Below are 15915 nucleotides of genomic sequence, written 5' to 3' on the forward strand. Positions count from 1 at the left end.
GCACTCTCTGTTCAACCCTTTTTTCTTTGCTGTTTACTATCTTGTTTTCTGTATTAGAAACTCTCGAGCCTTGGGGAGAATGACGCGTCATTACAGTTGGTATGCCTAATGCCTTCAGCAATTTTTATTTAGGTTGTGTATAGGTTCAGCATTTTAGCTTGGAATTTTGTATGCGGGATTGTTTTAATTTGAAGGATCATAAAATCGTTATATTTAAGAGTTTCTAACCGATGCGAGCTTCACTGAATTCCAATCCAATATGTGGCAAAGTTTTTCTAATAAATTTTATTTTTCAGTAAAGAAACGTACTAAATGAATTGGATTCGCTGGTTTCTACTAGAGATGTCAATTATAAAGAAGTTATAAAGAAGCTTGTCCAATTAAAGCTAAATTACTCGAAACCTTCCGCTCTCATTAGAGGGATATCATATGAAAGTGTAATACATATACATTCATTAGATATTATTAATCGATCAGCTAGGCTTAAACTGTCTGATGTGGACTAATCACCTGAATCTGTATACAATCTGTATAACTTTGCAAGTTTTGTTTGGTTGGATTTCACGTGGTTCTTGGTGCATGTTGCAAAAGTTGACCAGCCTCTCACCGGCTCTTGCTGCGTGTTGCGGAAGTTGGACCAATATCTAATTTAGTTCTTGTAGGACTGTAGTACAAATTCGAGGAAGTTGGACCAATATCTAATTTAGTTCTTGTAGGACTAGTACAAATTCTTATTGCAGAAATAGGAATACACTTAAAATGAGACCATGTGCCCAGCACTAAGGGTGGAATTCGAGCTAAACAAACCGAGTTTTACCATGCTTAAGTTTGGCTCGCTAATTACACGAGCTTTAAATTAAGCTTGAGTTCGGCTCATATAGTTAAATGAGCAAGCTCAAGCCAAGCTCCGAGCCCTCGGCTCAAATTCCACCCTTACCCAGCACCTTAAAAATTACCGCCAAAGTGCATGTTGGTATACCAAAACGTAGGGGATCCGATCACATATACGGTGATAATGACGGTTTCATGTGAGAATTATGGCTGTTGCGAAGGTTTTATCATTTCACTCGTCTTTGCTGCGAATAACAATGCTGAGATACACAGGCAGCTTTAGAGCTAAACATATTCAGTATGCGTGCACCTCGGAAACACCAATGCCCCAAGCTGCGTGTTTAATGTAATTCTCGCTCACGAAACAATTGTTAACACAGTGGATATGTATGGATTTCCTAACTGACTTGCTAGCTCTGACCAAGGACTAATGCAGAAACAATTTACAAAAAAATATCCCAACACAGATGGTGGTGTTGTGAATAGCGCAGGGTACTCAAGCTGGTATTTACTAGTTCCAACTTGACTTAAACGCACTCACTAATAAGGCTACCCCTTCATATACTGTAATGGGTTCCCCTTCAGACATTCTTTACCAGGGCTTAACTCTAGAGTTGTGGGTTCATAACCTGGAGTAAATTTTAGTATACAGATTAATCTACAACAAGATCACCATAACAGCAGCCTAGCAACACCGGAGATGCAAACTAGATATAACTCTGAAGTACTTATAAGCACGGAAGAGGAAAACTTGACGCTAAAAAACCCCACCCACTTCGCTTCAATATTGAAATACATATAATGCCTACTTCCTTAATGCTGTCGGAGAAGAAATGAGAATTTGTGCAGTGTGGATAATGGTGGGATGGCTAACAACAATTACGGCATGGTGGTTCAGTAATTATTTAAAAAGCTTATTGGTTACAAGTCGGGAATCATATTTGGTGATTTGGAAATACTATGATGTAGTAGGTATGCAAGAGATTGAAGACCTACAATATGTAGACACGCGAGATGAGATTATTTTAGCATTGTTTTCTACTTCTCTATGGATGACTAGAAATGACCTGATTCAGATACCCAAATTTATTGATCTCATTTAAAACAGGTTTGCCAATAAAAAAAAAAAAAAGTTTGGGTGTGCTGAGAAATGTCTTAAATGCTGTGCCTATCTCTTCTCTTATCCAAAAATGCCTAAAAATCTAACATTCACTTTCCTGTCTAGTGTCTAAGAAAGTTAACCCTTCAACGGTGGGGACTACTATAGACATATTGCTTGCTGTAACACTGAACAAATATGTCTGAAAGGTAAATAACAAGTTAAAGATTTTAATCTTTAAACTTAATCTTTGAATAATCTGCTTCTATGCCTACAAGGTCTAAGGTGATCACTAAGAAAATCAACATCGTATTCTATTTCAAGGCGAAATTTATTTCAAAAAGACCTAACGTTGAGTTCCAACTTCCAAAATGCTCACCAAGACTTGACACTAGAGCAGCAACTGTCCACCATAGAAGCAAACCGTCGAGAGAATAATAAGATAGGCAATATATGGAAGGTGGAGATAGGTGATCCAAACCAGGCGGCTAACAAGAGAACAAAACTAAAATAATAAAAGATAAAACAAAAAGCACTCACTCCAGATCGGTATTGTTCACTCCGTTTCAGTTATAATATTTTGGTGAAAAAATCTTAGGTCTGACAAAAAGAGGTCCCATTTGTAATAGAGTTAAAGTGAATCACCTGGTAAGAACTATTCACGTGAATAACTTATAGCCATAGTTTCTTCAGAAAGAGATTTATGAGTTAACTGATGAGTCTAAACATTTCAATAGTACAACAAGAATAACAGTCTACCTGTAGTAAGGAGCTTCTCGGACCGACATCCCTACATCAACTTTCTGGCCTTCTTGTTGCGATGGAAGCTATCTGGTGTACGGCCTTCTGGTTTGCGCTTTAATCCCGTTGGTCTTGAGGCCCCAACACCCTTCAAAGCCTTTGCCTTCCTGGCTGCAACTGCAGGTCGCTTATTCTTGTGTTGCTTTACTTCCGCCTCATTAGCAGGGCTGAATTCTTTCTTTCTAGTCTCTTTCTTTTGAATGGATTTGCTCGCCTTCAATCCTTGATATGAGAGAACAGGCTTGTTCTTGGTCTTGTTCTTGTCCGAGTGATTCTCACGAGGAGCAACAGCCAACCTCTTACCATTTGAGTTATCTGCAGATGGCATAGGTAGGTTTCTCTTCTTTGAAGGTGTAGAATCTGCTTTGGCATGGTAAAGCCTTAGATCACGATCCCGGAGCTTCAAATGTCTTTTCTTAATGATGAAGTTGGCAGCTTCCTGCATACCATCATCAAAAAGAACTTATAATGAAAGACTTGGAAGTCTATGAAAGTACATAGAAGTCAGTAAAGACAACAAATCTTTTAGCAAATGTTTTCACGTAGAACATTAAAGTAAAGCTACAAAATTACAAAAATTTCTGAACTGAGATGTAAAGGAGCACATACTGTGCGGGAAAAGCATTAACATAAATGGTAATCTTGCAAGGAATACTCGGTGCATCTTACAGATTCCATGAGTACTTCTGACAAATTTCAGGCATTTGGTTTCCCTGAAGTAAGCGCAACCAATGTAAGCCCTGTATTATCCTTTTGTGCATGGTCTTCCAAATGCTAAAAAGATTACTCAAGTGTCATACATTTCCTTCATCCACATGCAATTTATAGTTTGAAGCTCTGTGATGCTTCCACAACTTGTATGCACTTACAATTATAAATCACCATAGCTGTTTCGATAGCCCATTCCACACAAATCATTCTATTTTACTGTTGGTAAGGACGCCTCGAGTAGCTTTTTGATTCATCTCCTAAAATTCTAAATTTTTTTGTAATTTGTTTGTCTTAATGGGCAAAAAACTTGCCCCCACGAGAAATGTCTAATCTGTGTACTTGATTTACAGCAGGTAACAGCTCACACAAGGAAACACAGAAAGCTGAAACTTTGTCCATTAATTTTATTTTTTTTATTTTTTTTTTTTTTTGGTTCGGGCAAATAGGATTACACTATATATACATCTAAAGAAAGTATACAAGGTAGTAGAATGAGATTTTTTTTTAGAGTAAAACAAAATTACATATGATGGAGAGAAAAAAATACTACATCACACCATGACTTAGTGAGAAACTACGTCAGGTACCACAAATACATCACAAAAATCATGCCTTTACAAGATTTTCTCACCAGAACATCAACAATTCAAAACCCACCCTTATATTCCTGGCATCATGATGAATCCAGTCCCACAGCCAAAAAACTTGAAGCTACATATGATTTGATAAATGTTGCTAAACTTTTTGTCGAAAATCCTGGAATTTCCACGTGCAACGGCATACTCCATAAGATTCGGCCAATCTCCAGCACGTGTTCACATGTCAAACCTTTAACCAATCAACCACCTGCCCACGAAATGCATGCCTCGTCCAAAACTGACAGATGTCCCACATCTCATTTGCACAGCAACACTTCCAGATCAAATGATATATAATCTCTTCTTCTCCGCATCTTCTTCCCTGTAACAAGTCACACATCTAGCTGTCTGTATCCCGTTCTTTTTCAGATTATCTGATGCCAGTGTTCTGCCCATTGCAAGCGTCCAAATACAGAGACAAACTATCAAAGGAACACCTTTTTCCCAAAAAAATTCCCACTGCCAGTCCTAAATTCCAATCCCCAATTCAGGCAGCCTTTAGTTCATAAGCACATTAGTACAATATTTAGCTGTGAATTCACTTTTATCTTCCACCCAAACCAAAGTGTCATTGTCATATGTGATCAACACAGTTTCAAGCACCAGTAATAAATCCGCCAGTGACTCCACATTCAGCTGGCGAAGCAGATGATGATCCCAATAAATGTTACTTCCAGCCCCACCACCATATCCTTAAATACGCCATTTTTCATGCTGGATATGTTATAGATACCCTCAAATTCCAACTTCAAGGGTTCTCTCCCCACCCATACATCATCCCAAAATCTCACTCTAGAGCCATTTCCTACATTGAATCTGCATAACTACAAAAGCTGTACCTTGTTATTCATGATCCCTCTCCGTAACCATATTCATGTCTCTAAAACTGGCTTAGAAAACCACCCCATGTTCTCCACTCATTCCACTGCACTTTTGTAGTTTTTGCATAACTACAAAAACTGTCTCTTGTTATTCATCCCTCTACACCTCTCCATAACCCATATCCATGTCTTTAGAACCAGCTTACAAAACCATCCCATGTCCTCCACTGCATATTGGTTACTCATAACTTCCTTCCATAAACATGACTCCTCCTTAGCATATCTAATAATATATCAATCCACTTACTCAATAACACAATTGGTCTTTTTAATTACCTTGTACCAATTGTCTCCCCGCTCAAGGTGAGATATTTGATTCACTGCTTCCGGGAAGGGGGTTGATATCTCCTAGCCTCTTTAGTTGAACTTCAAAAGAAAGTCACACATCAACTTTTGCCCAATTGCTTGCCACACTTGCCGGAATAGAGCATAGACCACCAAAATGGAAAAAAAAAAAAGTGATAAGGAGGGGACAGGGGGGGGTCGATATCTCCTAGCCTCTTTAGTTGAACTTCAAAAGAAAGTCACACATCAACTTTTGCCCAATTGCTTGCCACACTTGCCGGAATAGTAAGATGAGACAAATAGTAAGGGTTACTCTTCCACCCTTAGAGACTTAAAGCTTGGACAGAAATTTCGTCTTCCAACAGGCCAATCTTTAATTAAATCTCTCCACATCCGAATCCCACAACGCTACACTCTATTATCTCGCACCAACGGATTTCCTTTCTTTTCCCCCAACTACAATAGTCTAGATAGAGCATACACCACCAAAACGAAAAAAAAAAAAAAAAAAAAAAAAAAAAAAAAAAAAAGGTGACAAGGGTAACCTTGTCTCATCCCTCCCGAATTAAAACACAGTCAAGATTCAAGAATTTACCTATTACCCACTGATGCACCTTAGCGCTTAGAAGTTCTAATAGGTCTTTAGTCACCTAATATGAGAAATTCTAATATGTCTTTAGTCACCTAATAAGAGTCTTAGCAATAATCTTGTGGACTCCTCCAAGAAGACTAATTAGGCCTAAAATATGTATGAGCCACAGCCCCGTTGGGTATTAAAACATATATGAGTAGTGTTATGCCTCCAAGGAAGGAAAGAATTATCATAGAAGTCTTTACCACCTTCACAATGTCTCCTGTCATATATTGCAAACTTACAGAAAAAAACTAATCTATAGCTCGATAGACACAGCCCATCAGTGGCTCCCATCTGAACACGGAATCCCCAAAATAAGTGTCATGCCATTTTTCCCATAACTTTGACACGCTTTTACCATTGCAAAATTTCTATAGATAATATTATTTATCTATGTTACATGGACACATGTCAAAAATAATCCGTCTCGGATACGTATCCACATATTGTGTGAGATATACCTCAGTTTTTTATATTTTTCGGCTTGACAGACACTCCATATCCATGTCGGATAAGGACACATGTGTCTGTGTCTGTGTCTGTGTCAGTGTAACTTAGATAATATATATTCATCATACTCCAAACAAAAGATCCCACAAAAGAAGGGGGGCAGGGTGGGGCAGGGGAAGTAAAACAACTTTTGATATGGCAAAATCTACTGAATTTTTTTGGTTCTGTTTTTAGGGATAGTTGCATATTTATTGTCAGTCCCCTTAAACCTTACCCCCCTTGCCAGGTGGAAGTGGGAATCAATCCTAACACCCCCATCATACTCCAAACAAAAGATCCCACAAAAGAAGGGGGTAGGGTGGGGCTGGGGGGAAGTGAAACAACTTTTGATATGGCAAAATCTACTGAATTTTTTTGGTTCTGTTTTTAGGGATAGTTGCATATTTATTGTCAGTCCCCTTAAACCTTACCCCCCTTGCCAGGTGGAAGTGGGGTTCAATCCTAACCCCCGCCCCGCCCCCATAAAAAAAAAAAGGCTTTGAAATATTTTAAGATTTAAAACAATAATCACTCTCAAAGGTAGTCACAACTGTTATTAAATGGAAACTTACCGAGTACAAATAATCAATGCAGCTTGAATGCACATCCAACCACAACAATCTGGATCAACCCAAATTCTAACTAGTAACTACATCTACATGGGAAATCATTGGGAGAAAAAAAATAAAAAACGAAACTAAAATCTTCTTTTCCATCAGTAAAAGGTAAATTTTATTAGATCAAGAAGTACCAAGTAACACTAGGTATCAAAAAGAAGCCAAAGGAAACCACATTCACCACTAGGCAAGACTCCCCATTCGTAATCTCATCCCACCTAGCTACATATTGTTCAAATCAAATATTAATTTCCACACAGTTTACTCCAACAAGAAAGAGGCCCCTTGATGGCTAATACGACACTCTAAAACTCCATAGCTCTCTGAATCTCCATAGTTGTGCCCTCAAACATACATTTATTGTGTTCCAACCAAATACCCCACATGATTTCAAAAGGTAGTATGTTACATGTCCTCTGCCCTCTTGAAGAAAATGGCCTTGTATGCCACTGGGTAAGGAGATCCACCACCCGGCCAGTACAAACCCAAACCAACCCATACACCGAATAAAAACAAGACCAAACCAGCCAAGAATGAGGACAACACAGAAGTACATGAATAACTGACTCCTTGACCATCAAACATATAGGAGAATGGTCCAAAGTTTGACCCCCAAATTTTTTATCCTAAGATTACCAACAACCAATTTACTCTCTAGAGCTGCATACCATAAAACAAAAACAAAAAACAAACAACCAATTCTGATAGGGACCTTCTTTTTATTGGCAAACCTGCTTTAATGAGATCAGTAATTCAGCAATGTTGGCGGGGTTCAAACCCCATATCTCTGGTATCATCACCCAAAGGCTTTACCAACTAAGCTAGCTTGCACCTGCGCTTCTCACAACAACACCACTAGTTTTAATATATGAAGATCGAAGAGCTAATTAGAAGACCACATTCTTGTTAGGGTACCAAACATCAAATCATAATCATGTTGGTCCGAACTTACTCTCCAAGCCCAGCCATAAGAGATGCCAAGTCATCAAACCCAATCACTAACGGCCCAACAAAAGCCGAGCATCCAAGAAATATCTTCACTAGATCTAACGAAGCATTTGCTAACCGTGTCCCTTTATGCTCAGACATGTTGAACAAGGTACCAAACACATAGAGGTCTATCTCTTAGCCAAATGTCTTCCAAAAACAGAATATTATTATCAACACTAGGTCTATACCTAATACCACTTTTAAATCTGGGCAATCACCTTCATGAAGCCCCTCCAAACAGCACAACAACATAAAGAACGCGAACAAGACCACTCTCCCAGCCAAGATGAGATTCACCAAACCTTGACGCAACAACTTTTCTCTACAAGCCATCCCTCTCTAAAAGCACCAAATTTAAAACTGAAATAGCTAAACTCCTCTGTGGGGTAGAGGGCTGCTCATTAAAAGGTCACCATCCAAACATCTTGTGTATTGTCCCTTTTTTAAGCGCCCATGACCTATGAAGCACGGACACTCCTCTAGGGGCAATATATCCGTGTCGGACACGTATCGGACACCAACACTCCCTGACACGCCTCCAACACGTGTCCGATACTCGATTTGGAGTGTCGGATTTATTAATTAATTTTTAGAATTTCCGACACTCCATGGACACACTAGGGACACACGGGGACACTTCTACATTTTATTCTTATTTTTTTAAAAGTTATTAAAATACTTAAAAGAAGACACAACTTGGTAGGTGTTTTATTTCACTTTTGAAATAAGAAAAATGAGGCACAATGAACAACTGCGCTTGATGTTTGCCAAGTCCTTTTTATATATATTTGTTACAAATCTTCTATAATTGTTATTTCTTTCGTTGGCATTAGCTTACATTATTGGACATGTATGTTGTTGTTTAATCTTTTAGAGTTGAACATGTTCAAAACTAGTGTTCATACTTTGATTAAAATTTGGTGGAGAATGTTAAATTTCAATTATCTATCTAATAAGATAGGGTTTTTTTTTTCCGCTACAGGACAAAACTATAATAAAGGACGGTCCAGATTGAATCTAGAACCATCAAACAGCTACTGTGCTCTTATTTTCCCCGAGATACGTGTTGGCAGCTATTAACTAAATGTGTCGCAAAGTTGATCCATGAGCCGAAACGGCTGTAACGCCAACAGGTCAACAGTTCGAGTCGCCTAACATCATTTTCTGCTTTGTTTTGTTTATTGCAACAACATAAAATTGATTATTTCTGCTTTGTTTTGTTTATTGCAACAACATAAAATTGATTAAAACAAATATTTTATTGCTGTTGGGGTGAATCGAACTCGGGAACCAGTTCCCAAAGGCTAGCAGTCAAACCAGTGTGTTAAATACTCACTGATGCAACCATCTTGGAGTAAAGTCATCCTATTTGTTGTCTTAGAATTTACTCATGGAGGTATTGTATGCATGCCCAAGCATGATTGCAACTAGTGCCCAAGGCCTTTAATGCATAGGTGAAACGTGCCGAAGGCATGCCGGTGAGTGTCTTTAAGACACGGGGCATATTCTAGTATAGTCCTTCTCTAAAAAGTAGCTACTTAAGTTAACTTAAAATAAGTACATAGGTAAAATTTCACCTGTAAAATGAATTCAAACCTAATTTTTTTTGTGGTTATGAAGCACTCACCATAAATATCATCTCCACAAAATTTCAGCTCATTTGGAAACCTCTAACATAGATAAAAATTGTTGTAATCTTTAAAAAGAAATCTAACGGTCCAGAAATGTCGAGTTTTTGCAATAATGCTTTGCCAATGTTGGAGGTTTCCAAATTAGTTGAAATTTTATGGAGATGATCTTTATAGTTGGTATATCATATCCACAAAATATTGGGGTTGAATTCATTTTCTAGGTGAAGTTTTACCTACGTATTTTTTTTAACGTGTCTATGACGTATCCGTGCCCTACTTATTTGAATTATGTCATGTCTGCGTGTCCGTGTCGCGTATCAGTGTCCATGCTTCATAGCCCATGACTGATGCCCTATTGCCCCCCCACCCCCCAAACACCACAACCATAAGGAATGCAAAAAATACCACTTTCCCAACCTACTTTTTTCATAATCCCTCTCTAAACCAAACCTCCAAACCGCCAAAGGTTTGAATATTCCGAATACCCAAACCCCCGTCCTTATGGGACAAGAAAATCAAATCCCCGTTAACAAGGTGATACCTATGGGACGCATTTGTGTCATCCCACAAACAGTTTCTAATAATCGACTCAATCCCATGGGCATCACTCTTGCAAGAAAAAAGAGGGAGGACAAAGAGTACACAGGTTGGACGGACAGAGGGCTCTTAATAACACAACCCTCCCCCCCAAAAAATACCTAACCTTCCAACCATTAAGCTTCTTACCAACCAGGATCCCACATAACCTTAGCCCAAAAAATGCCCCAAAAGGTAGGCCAAAATAAGTAGAAGGCAGTTAATCAGCACCGTAGCCAAGCAAAGAGACCAAGGCTTGAATGTCTCCCACCGAAAACACCTTGCTCTTTGAAACATTAACACAACCCTGGAAACAGCTTCAAAACAACCGAGGATGCCCCTAAACCACCTAATCTAACCTGATTAATATCATCTCATAAAATTACAATGGTGCTGTCAGCAAATTGAAGAAAAGATGAGCACATCCCCCATACCAACTCTAAATCCTGACAAAACACCAATCTCTTTCACTCTAAATATCATTTGATCCAAGACCACCAGTAACAAGATAGAAAAAAACAGGAATAGAGATCCCCTTGCCTGAAGAAACCAGCTGGAGAAAAGGAGACAGTAGATATACATTTCCAAAACCAACCTCTCCACTTGGAACCAAAACCCATCCTCCAAGACAAAATCCAAACATTTCCAACTTACATTGTCATAAGCCTTAGGAAGAAGGCTTAAATCCACCTTACAAACAAGACTGCCCTCACCCATTACTTTTCTATCATCAAACACCTCATTGCCAATGAGAATGCCATCCGAAATTTGTCTATTATGGACAAAATCGCCTTGCTCATGGGCAATCACACTGACTGATCACTCTCTTCAAACAAGACGAAATAACTTATCTCTCTAGTGCAAGCAAAAGACTAATTGCAAGACATGATTGATTGAGAAAAGAAGATATTGAAAAAATAATTTAAATTAGACCCGCAATAAGCAGATGAGAAAACCGTAAAGAGACTGACTTTAAAGTTTGGTAACAGGAGTTGAACAATTCTAATCAAAGCAGAAGAACACAAAATAAAATAAGTATGCTGAGAGCTGCAAATTATACCATTGTTTTAAATAAGACATAAGCAATGCCCTTCCCGACACTGGAATTAGGATCCCTGATAACTCGGACACCTTCAATATCAGATTCTATTTGCTTGATTCCACATAATAATTGATAAATCTCTTCGTCCTGCGTGGAAATCAAAAACAGGAGGTGGAGATTTCAAGATAGTGCAAAATACAAAAACATAAAAATATATGTATAAAATGACAAGTGATCACCTTCACATCAAATGGGAGGTTACCCACAAAGACAGTCCTCTTGTTGTCATACACAGGAGCACTGTCAGCCTTCAACTTTTTACGAGGTGGACAAGCATTGTCAACACGAATATGATTACCTCCAAGCTACACCACAAAGATAGATTATCTAATTATCTTTCTTTGTTTTTTAACAAACCAGAGTTTTTACTTATTTTATTTTGATTAGTAGAACTTTTAGTCCCTGATCCCCTTAAATCCCCCTTTTTCCCTGTGTAGGCGGGATTCGAATCCAAGACCTTGGGCCAACCTCCCAAGTATGTATTTATATATAAACCCTTGATTACAAACAGAAAGAGCATGGGTAGCTCTTTGATAAAGATAGATTATCACAGCATGCAAAATTGTTTCTACTCAAAGTAAAAACCGGAACAATTCTGGCAGGTTTTCTGTTGGAGAAGCTTACCATTGCCATATTATGTGACAAAGAAGCCTGAGCTGATTTCTCATCTTTAAAAACAATGTAAGCGTGGACACTGCAAGACCAATATTCTTTCATCACAAACAAAAAAAGACAATAGAAAGAGTTTAATTAAAAACAAAAGGAGACATACAACCACTAAATTGCAATTTCCGCGACATTACAATATTATATGTCAATTACATGTACCTTATTGAATGATAAGTACAATTTTGTTAAGAGCATGAGAAAAACCATAGTCCATAAGTTTAACAACAACATCGTTAGAATGAACTACATCTTGATTTGTCATTCATGTTGGGAAATGCTAATAGCAGCAACAGTACGACAGTACCTAATAGTTTAAAGACCCATTGGGGGATGAAGGAGGTAAGGGATTTGCAAAAAAAAAAAAACAAATACAATAAATGAAAAAGCTGAGAATAAAAAACAAAACTAGCATCACCTAAACCCTGCCACCGTATAACCCTGAAAGTTGCACCTCTTTTGAGTTTTTAACTCTCACAAACAGCGTCCAACCACAATGGAAAATAGCAACAAGTGTCTACCTTACATCACTTTTTCAGAGTAGATGTCTCTTGTCTCAATCTTATCCAATTGTTCTCACCCATGTCAGTGTTTTGTGGGTTTTTCTTTTCTTTTTCCTTGAACTTTATGATAGAGTTATATACTAAAAGCATTACTTTTGTATTAACTCTAATTCTTTATATTTTGAATGAGAATCATATGGGCAAATGTTATGCATATTCTATATGTTATTAGTTATATGCATGTGTCTAACACTTTATATTGTAGATGATATGGTGTGTGGTGACACACAAAAGATCATATCATCAGTACCTTATAAAATATAAGTAAACGTTCAAAACCTAGATGAATTTGGACAAATCATTGGTACAGTTATAATATAATCTGGTATAAGTCTATTTTGACTACAGGATTACACTAGTACACTTTGTGTGTATTGAACAGGACCAAGTGAGGTTGTTTTTCTTTATACTAACTATATAAGAGAACAAACACCTCTGTTATTATGGATGTTTGTCATCTTAATCCGAATATAATAACGGACACTTACGTACATTGTACATTGTTTTAAATCATCAATGAATGAAATTCATTTGTGAATCAACAAACTCGATGGATTGGGTAATGACATTGTATGTAAAGTGTGTTGTTGATTATAGAAGGAATCCGTGACCCGCAAGAAGTCGGGTTGATGATGTCACCTTGAAGAGCTCATAAAGATTGTCATGTAAACCTTGCAGGTGGATTTAATCCGACATGACAATGAGGTTGAGTGGTACTACTCAAAGACATAAGAAGTTGATTAATGTAGTTGTCAATAACTTGACTTAATCAACGGGCATTCGATATCTTAAACACGGGGAGATCAACGAGCATATAATATGGAGCCTATAAACGTAATACACGTAATTTGGGATTAGGGCAGTAGTGCAACAATGGCTTTTAATGGAATAAGTCATTTGTTGACGGACTTGAGCTGTGTGTTTTGGGCGAACATGGGAAGCCCAAGCCCGTCAGGAGACCTAACCCTAATTTCTCATCATGGTCCCTGTTGTAGCCTCTATAAAGAAACCATTTTTCTCTTGGCCGAGATTGATTCATTCATTGATTGAAAAAGAGAAGCAAGGAAAGAGAGAAAGAAAGAGTTGGTAGATCGTTGTCCACACAACGTCCATTCCAAGGATAGGAATACAACAGAAGATCAAGAAGTTGCTGATTCGTAGAGTTTGGATTCTCAGAGTTATCATAGCTGATCAAAGGTATGATTCTAACCAAAATCGTGAACACCCTTTATTTCGCTGCGCATGGGTTTTCACGGTTTATAGTAAATCATTACATGAAACCATAACGGTTCCTACACTTTACCCATCTCCTGTCAATATAATTCTGCTAACTCCATGCGATTCTAATTCCACCACAAATGTTAACTTAAGTGGGGTTTTTAATATCTTAATTGTTCTCTTTGAGAACCCATGGTCCACAGTGAAAGTATCGGTATTAAATTTTCAGTACTATCACTACTAGCAAGTCTGCGTCCAGGTTCACAGTGAAAGTATCGGTATTAAATTGTTCCATGTAATGGGATTTAAAATATCATTTCTAAATGAAGTTTGATTGATATACACAAATATGACAAGTAACTATTTCCCTTTTCTCATTCATTAAACACGGAGTAACAAGTATGCCAAGTAATGAATACTACTATCACTAATTATCATGTCAGTTTGTTTTCTGCTCGGTGCCTCTTAAAACAACTTAGCAATACAATACAAGGAAGAAGTAAGCAAACCTGTCAACAGATTCATTAATCTTCCCCTTCATGATAGCACCCTTTCTTGGTGTTTTACTCTGCCATAACAAAAAACAACTAAAATTAATTTCATTTAATCAAATCAATAAAAACAAACAACAATACCCTAAACGACTCACATCGACAATGGGAACAGACCGTATCCTAACCGACTCAACATCACCAAACTTACTAAACTCTTTCAACAAAACCTTCTTCTTTACTTTCAATGGCAAGTTCCCAACAAAAACTGTTCTCAACAACTTATCTTCATCATCATATCCTTGTTCCTCTTTCGAAATCACGTCATCCTTACTCTTCCTCTTCTCTCCCACTTTCTTCTTACTAATAATAATTTCCACGTCAGCATTGTAAGCTTTCGCTTCATACACTTCCTCAATCACCTCTCTCTTCCTCTTCTTCTTCTCCTCAATTATTTCTTTATTATCGAACACGTCAGCTTTCTTCCTCTTCGTTTTCTCTGACTTGTCCTCTTCAAGATTAGATTTTTCTCGTTTCTTTTTATTAGATTCTTGTTCCGTGTTTTTAGGGATGGGGGTGAGGTGTAACCCTAAACCTTGTGATTCGGGAGCTTGTGCACCGAATAGAGATTTAAATATATCGTCAGAAGGAGAAGAGTCATTTTGTTGTTCTGGTAATGAGGAGGAGGAGGAATTGGATTTCTTTTTATTCCCCATTTTTGTTAGGGGGGAGAAGAGGAAGGAAGAGCGAAGCACGTTTGATAAATGGGATTATAGGACAGCCGCTTAAAATTCTGCAAGGGGCTTGAAATGGGTCGGATCCGGGCCTATATCCGGATCTCGTTAACAAGCAGGTCCATATCGGATCCAGACATTTCTTTAGGCTATTTTTTTCTTCATGCTAAGAATTTTTCTATGCAAATATGAATTTACATGTCTTTGAGCCAAAATTACATATGTCCTTGAGCCGTGATTAAAAGTGAGAATGGTACAATTGGAATATTCAAAAAAAAATTAATGGGTCAATGTCCTTGAGCCGAAATTAAATTTAGGTCAAAGTAGTTAATCCAAAATTATTAAGTGGTGGCACTTTTTATTTATAAATAAAATTCTGAGTGAGAACTATGAAATTGGGGTTTCCCTCCAATTACTTGTATCGGATACCTTAGTGCCCACCAAGCAAGTTTCATGGGCCTCTATATTAAATAGTCTTATTACTAGTACACCACAACACGGTGAGGAACGAGCGAAGATCCCTGAAGAATGAACTTGAAGATCAAAATAAGAAGAAAAAAAAAAATCAAAATTCAAAAAGATTAGAACGACACAATGAAGAAGAAGAAGAAGAAAAATAGAATTTTAAAAATATCAGCGTTTTCATTTTCTATGTTGTTAAAGATTGAACAATGAGATTTATTTCTTTAGAGTAGGTGATGATGAAAAAAGAGGGGAGAGAAGGTGATGATGAAGGGGGTAGAGAAAAAGGATGATCACCCAATTTAGGGTTTTAGCGGGGTAGTTTTTTTTTTTTGGGAGCAGACAAACATGAAGACAGGGAGCAGGACAATGTTTTTAACCTAATATCACAAGAGAAATCGTTATCGTCACTCGTTTGGATAATCCATTTCATATGGACTCAAGACTCTACTACTATGTGAATAGTAGTTTCAACCACCACCAACTTAGCTTCTTC

General features: G+C 37.7%; 1 protein-coding gene across 1 annotated transcript; it reads right to left on the reverse strand.

Annotated features, from left to right (window-relative positions):
- Positions 1-2531: 2531 nt before the first annotated feature.
- LOC147524508 (RNA-binding (RRM/RBD/RNP motifs) family protein) lies at positions 2532-15020 on the reverse strand. The gene is made up of 6 exons (XM_086603596.1): positions 14382-15020; positions 14242-14300; positions 11910-11979; positions 11465-11590; positions 11244-11372; positions 2532-3170 (listed from the first exon to the last, which is right to left on the reverse strand). Exons 1-6 carry the CDS (start codon positions 14937-14939, stop codon positions 2721-2723), a joined length of 1392 nt encoding a protein of 463 aa, XP_086459722.1. The 5' UTR covers positions 14940-15020; the 3' UTR covers positions 2532-2720.
- Between the last annotated feature and the right edge of the window lie 895 nt (positions 15021-15915).

This window comes from Coptis chinensis, chromosome 1, assembly GCF_015680905.1.
Source record: "Coptis chinensis isolate HL-2020 chromosome 1, ASM1568090v1, whole genome shotgun sequence".
NCBI classification, from domain to species: Eukaryota; Viridiplantae; Streptophyta; class Magnoliopsida; order Ranunculales; family Ranunculaceae; genus Coptis; species Coptis chinensis.

What these genes read in the sequence shown, in the direction of transcription:
- LOC147524508 (XM_086603596.1), bottom strand. Translation starts at nt 14,939, where the DNA reads ATGGGGAATAAAAAGAAATCCAATTCCTCCTCCTCCTCATTACCAGAA. An exon ending in ACCTCCCATTTGATGTGAAG is followed by an intron (nt 11,373 to 11,464) that starts GTGATCACTTGT and finishes ATTTCCACGCAG; the next exon opens with GACGAAGAGATTTATCAATT. An exon ending in ATGTCTTATTTAAAACAATG is followed by an intron (nt 3,171 to 11,243) that starts GTATAATTTGCA and finishes GATGGTATGCAG; the next exon opens with GAAGCTGCCAACTTCATCAT.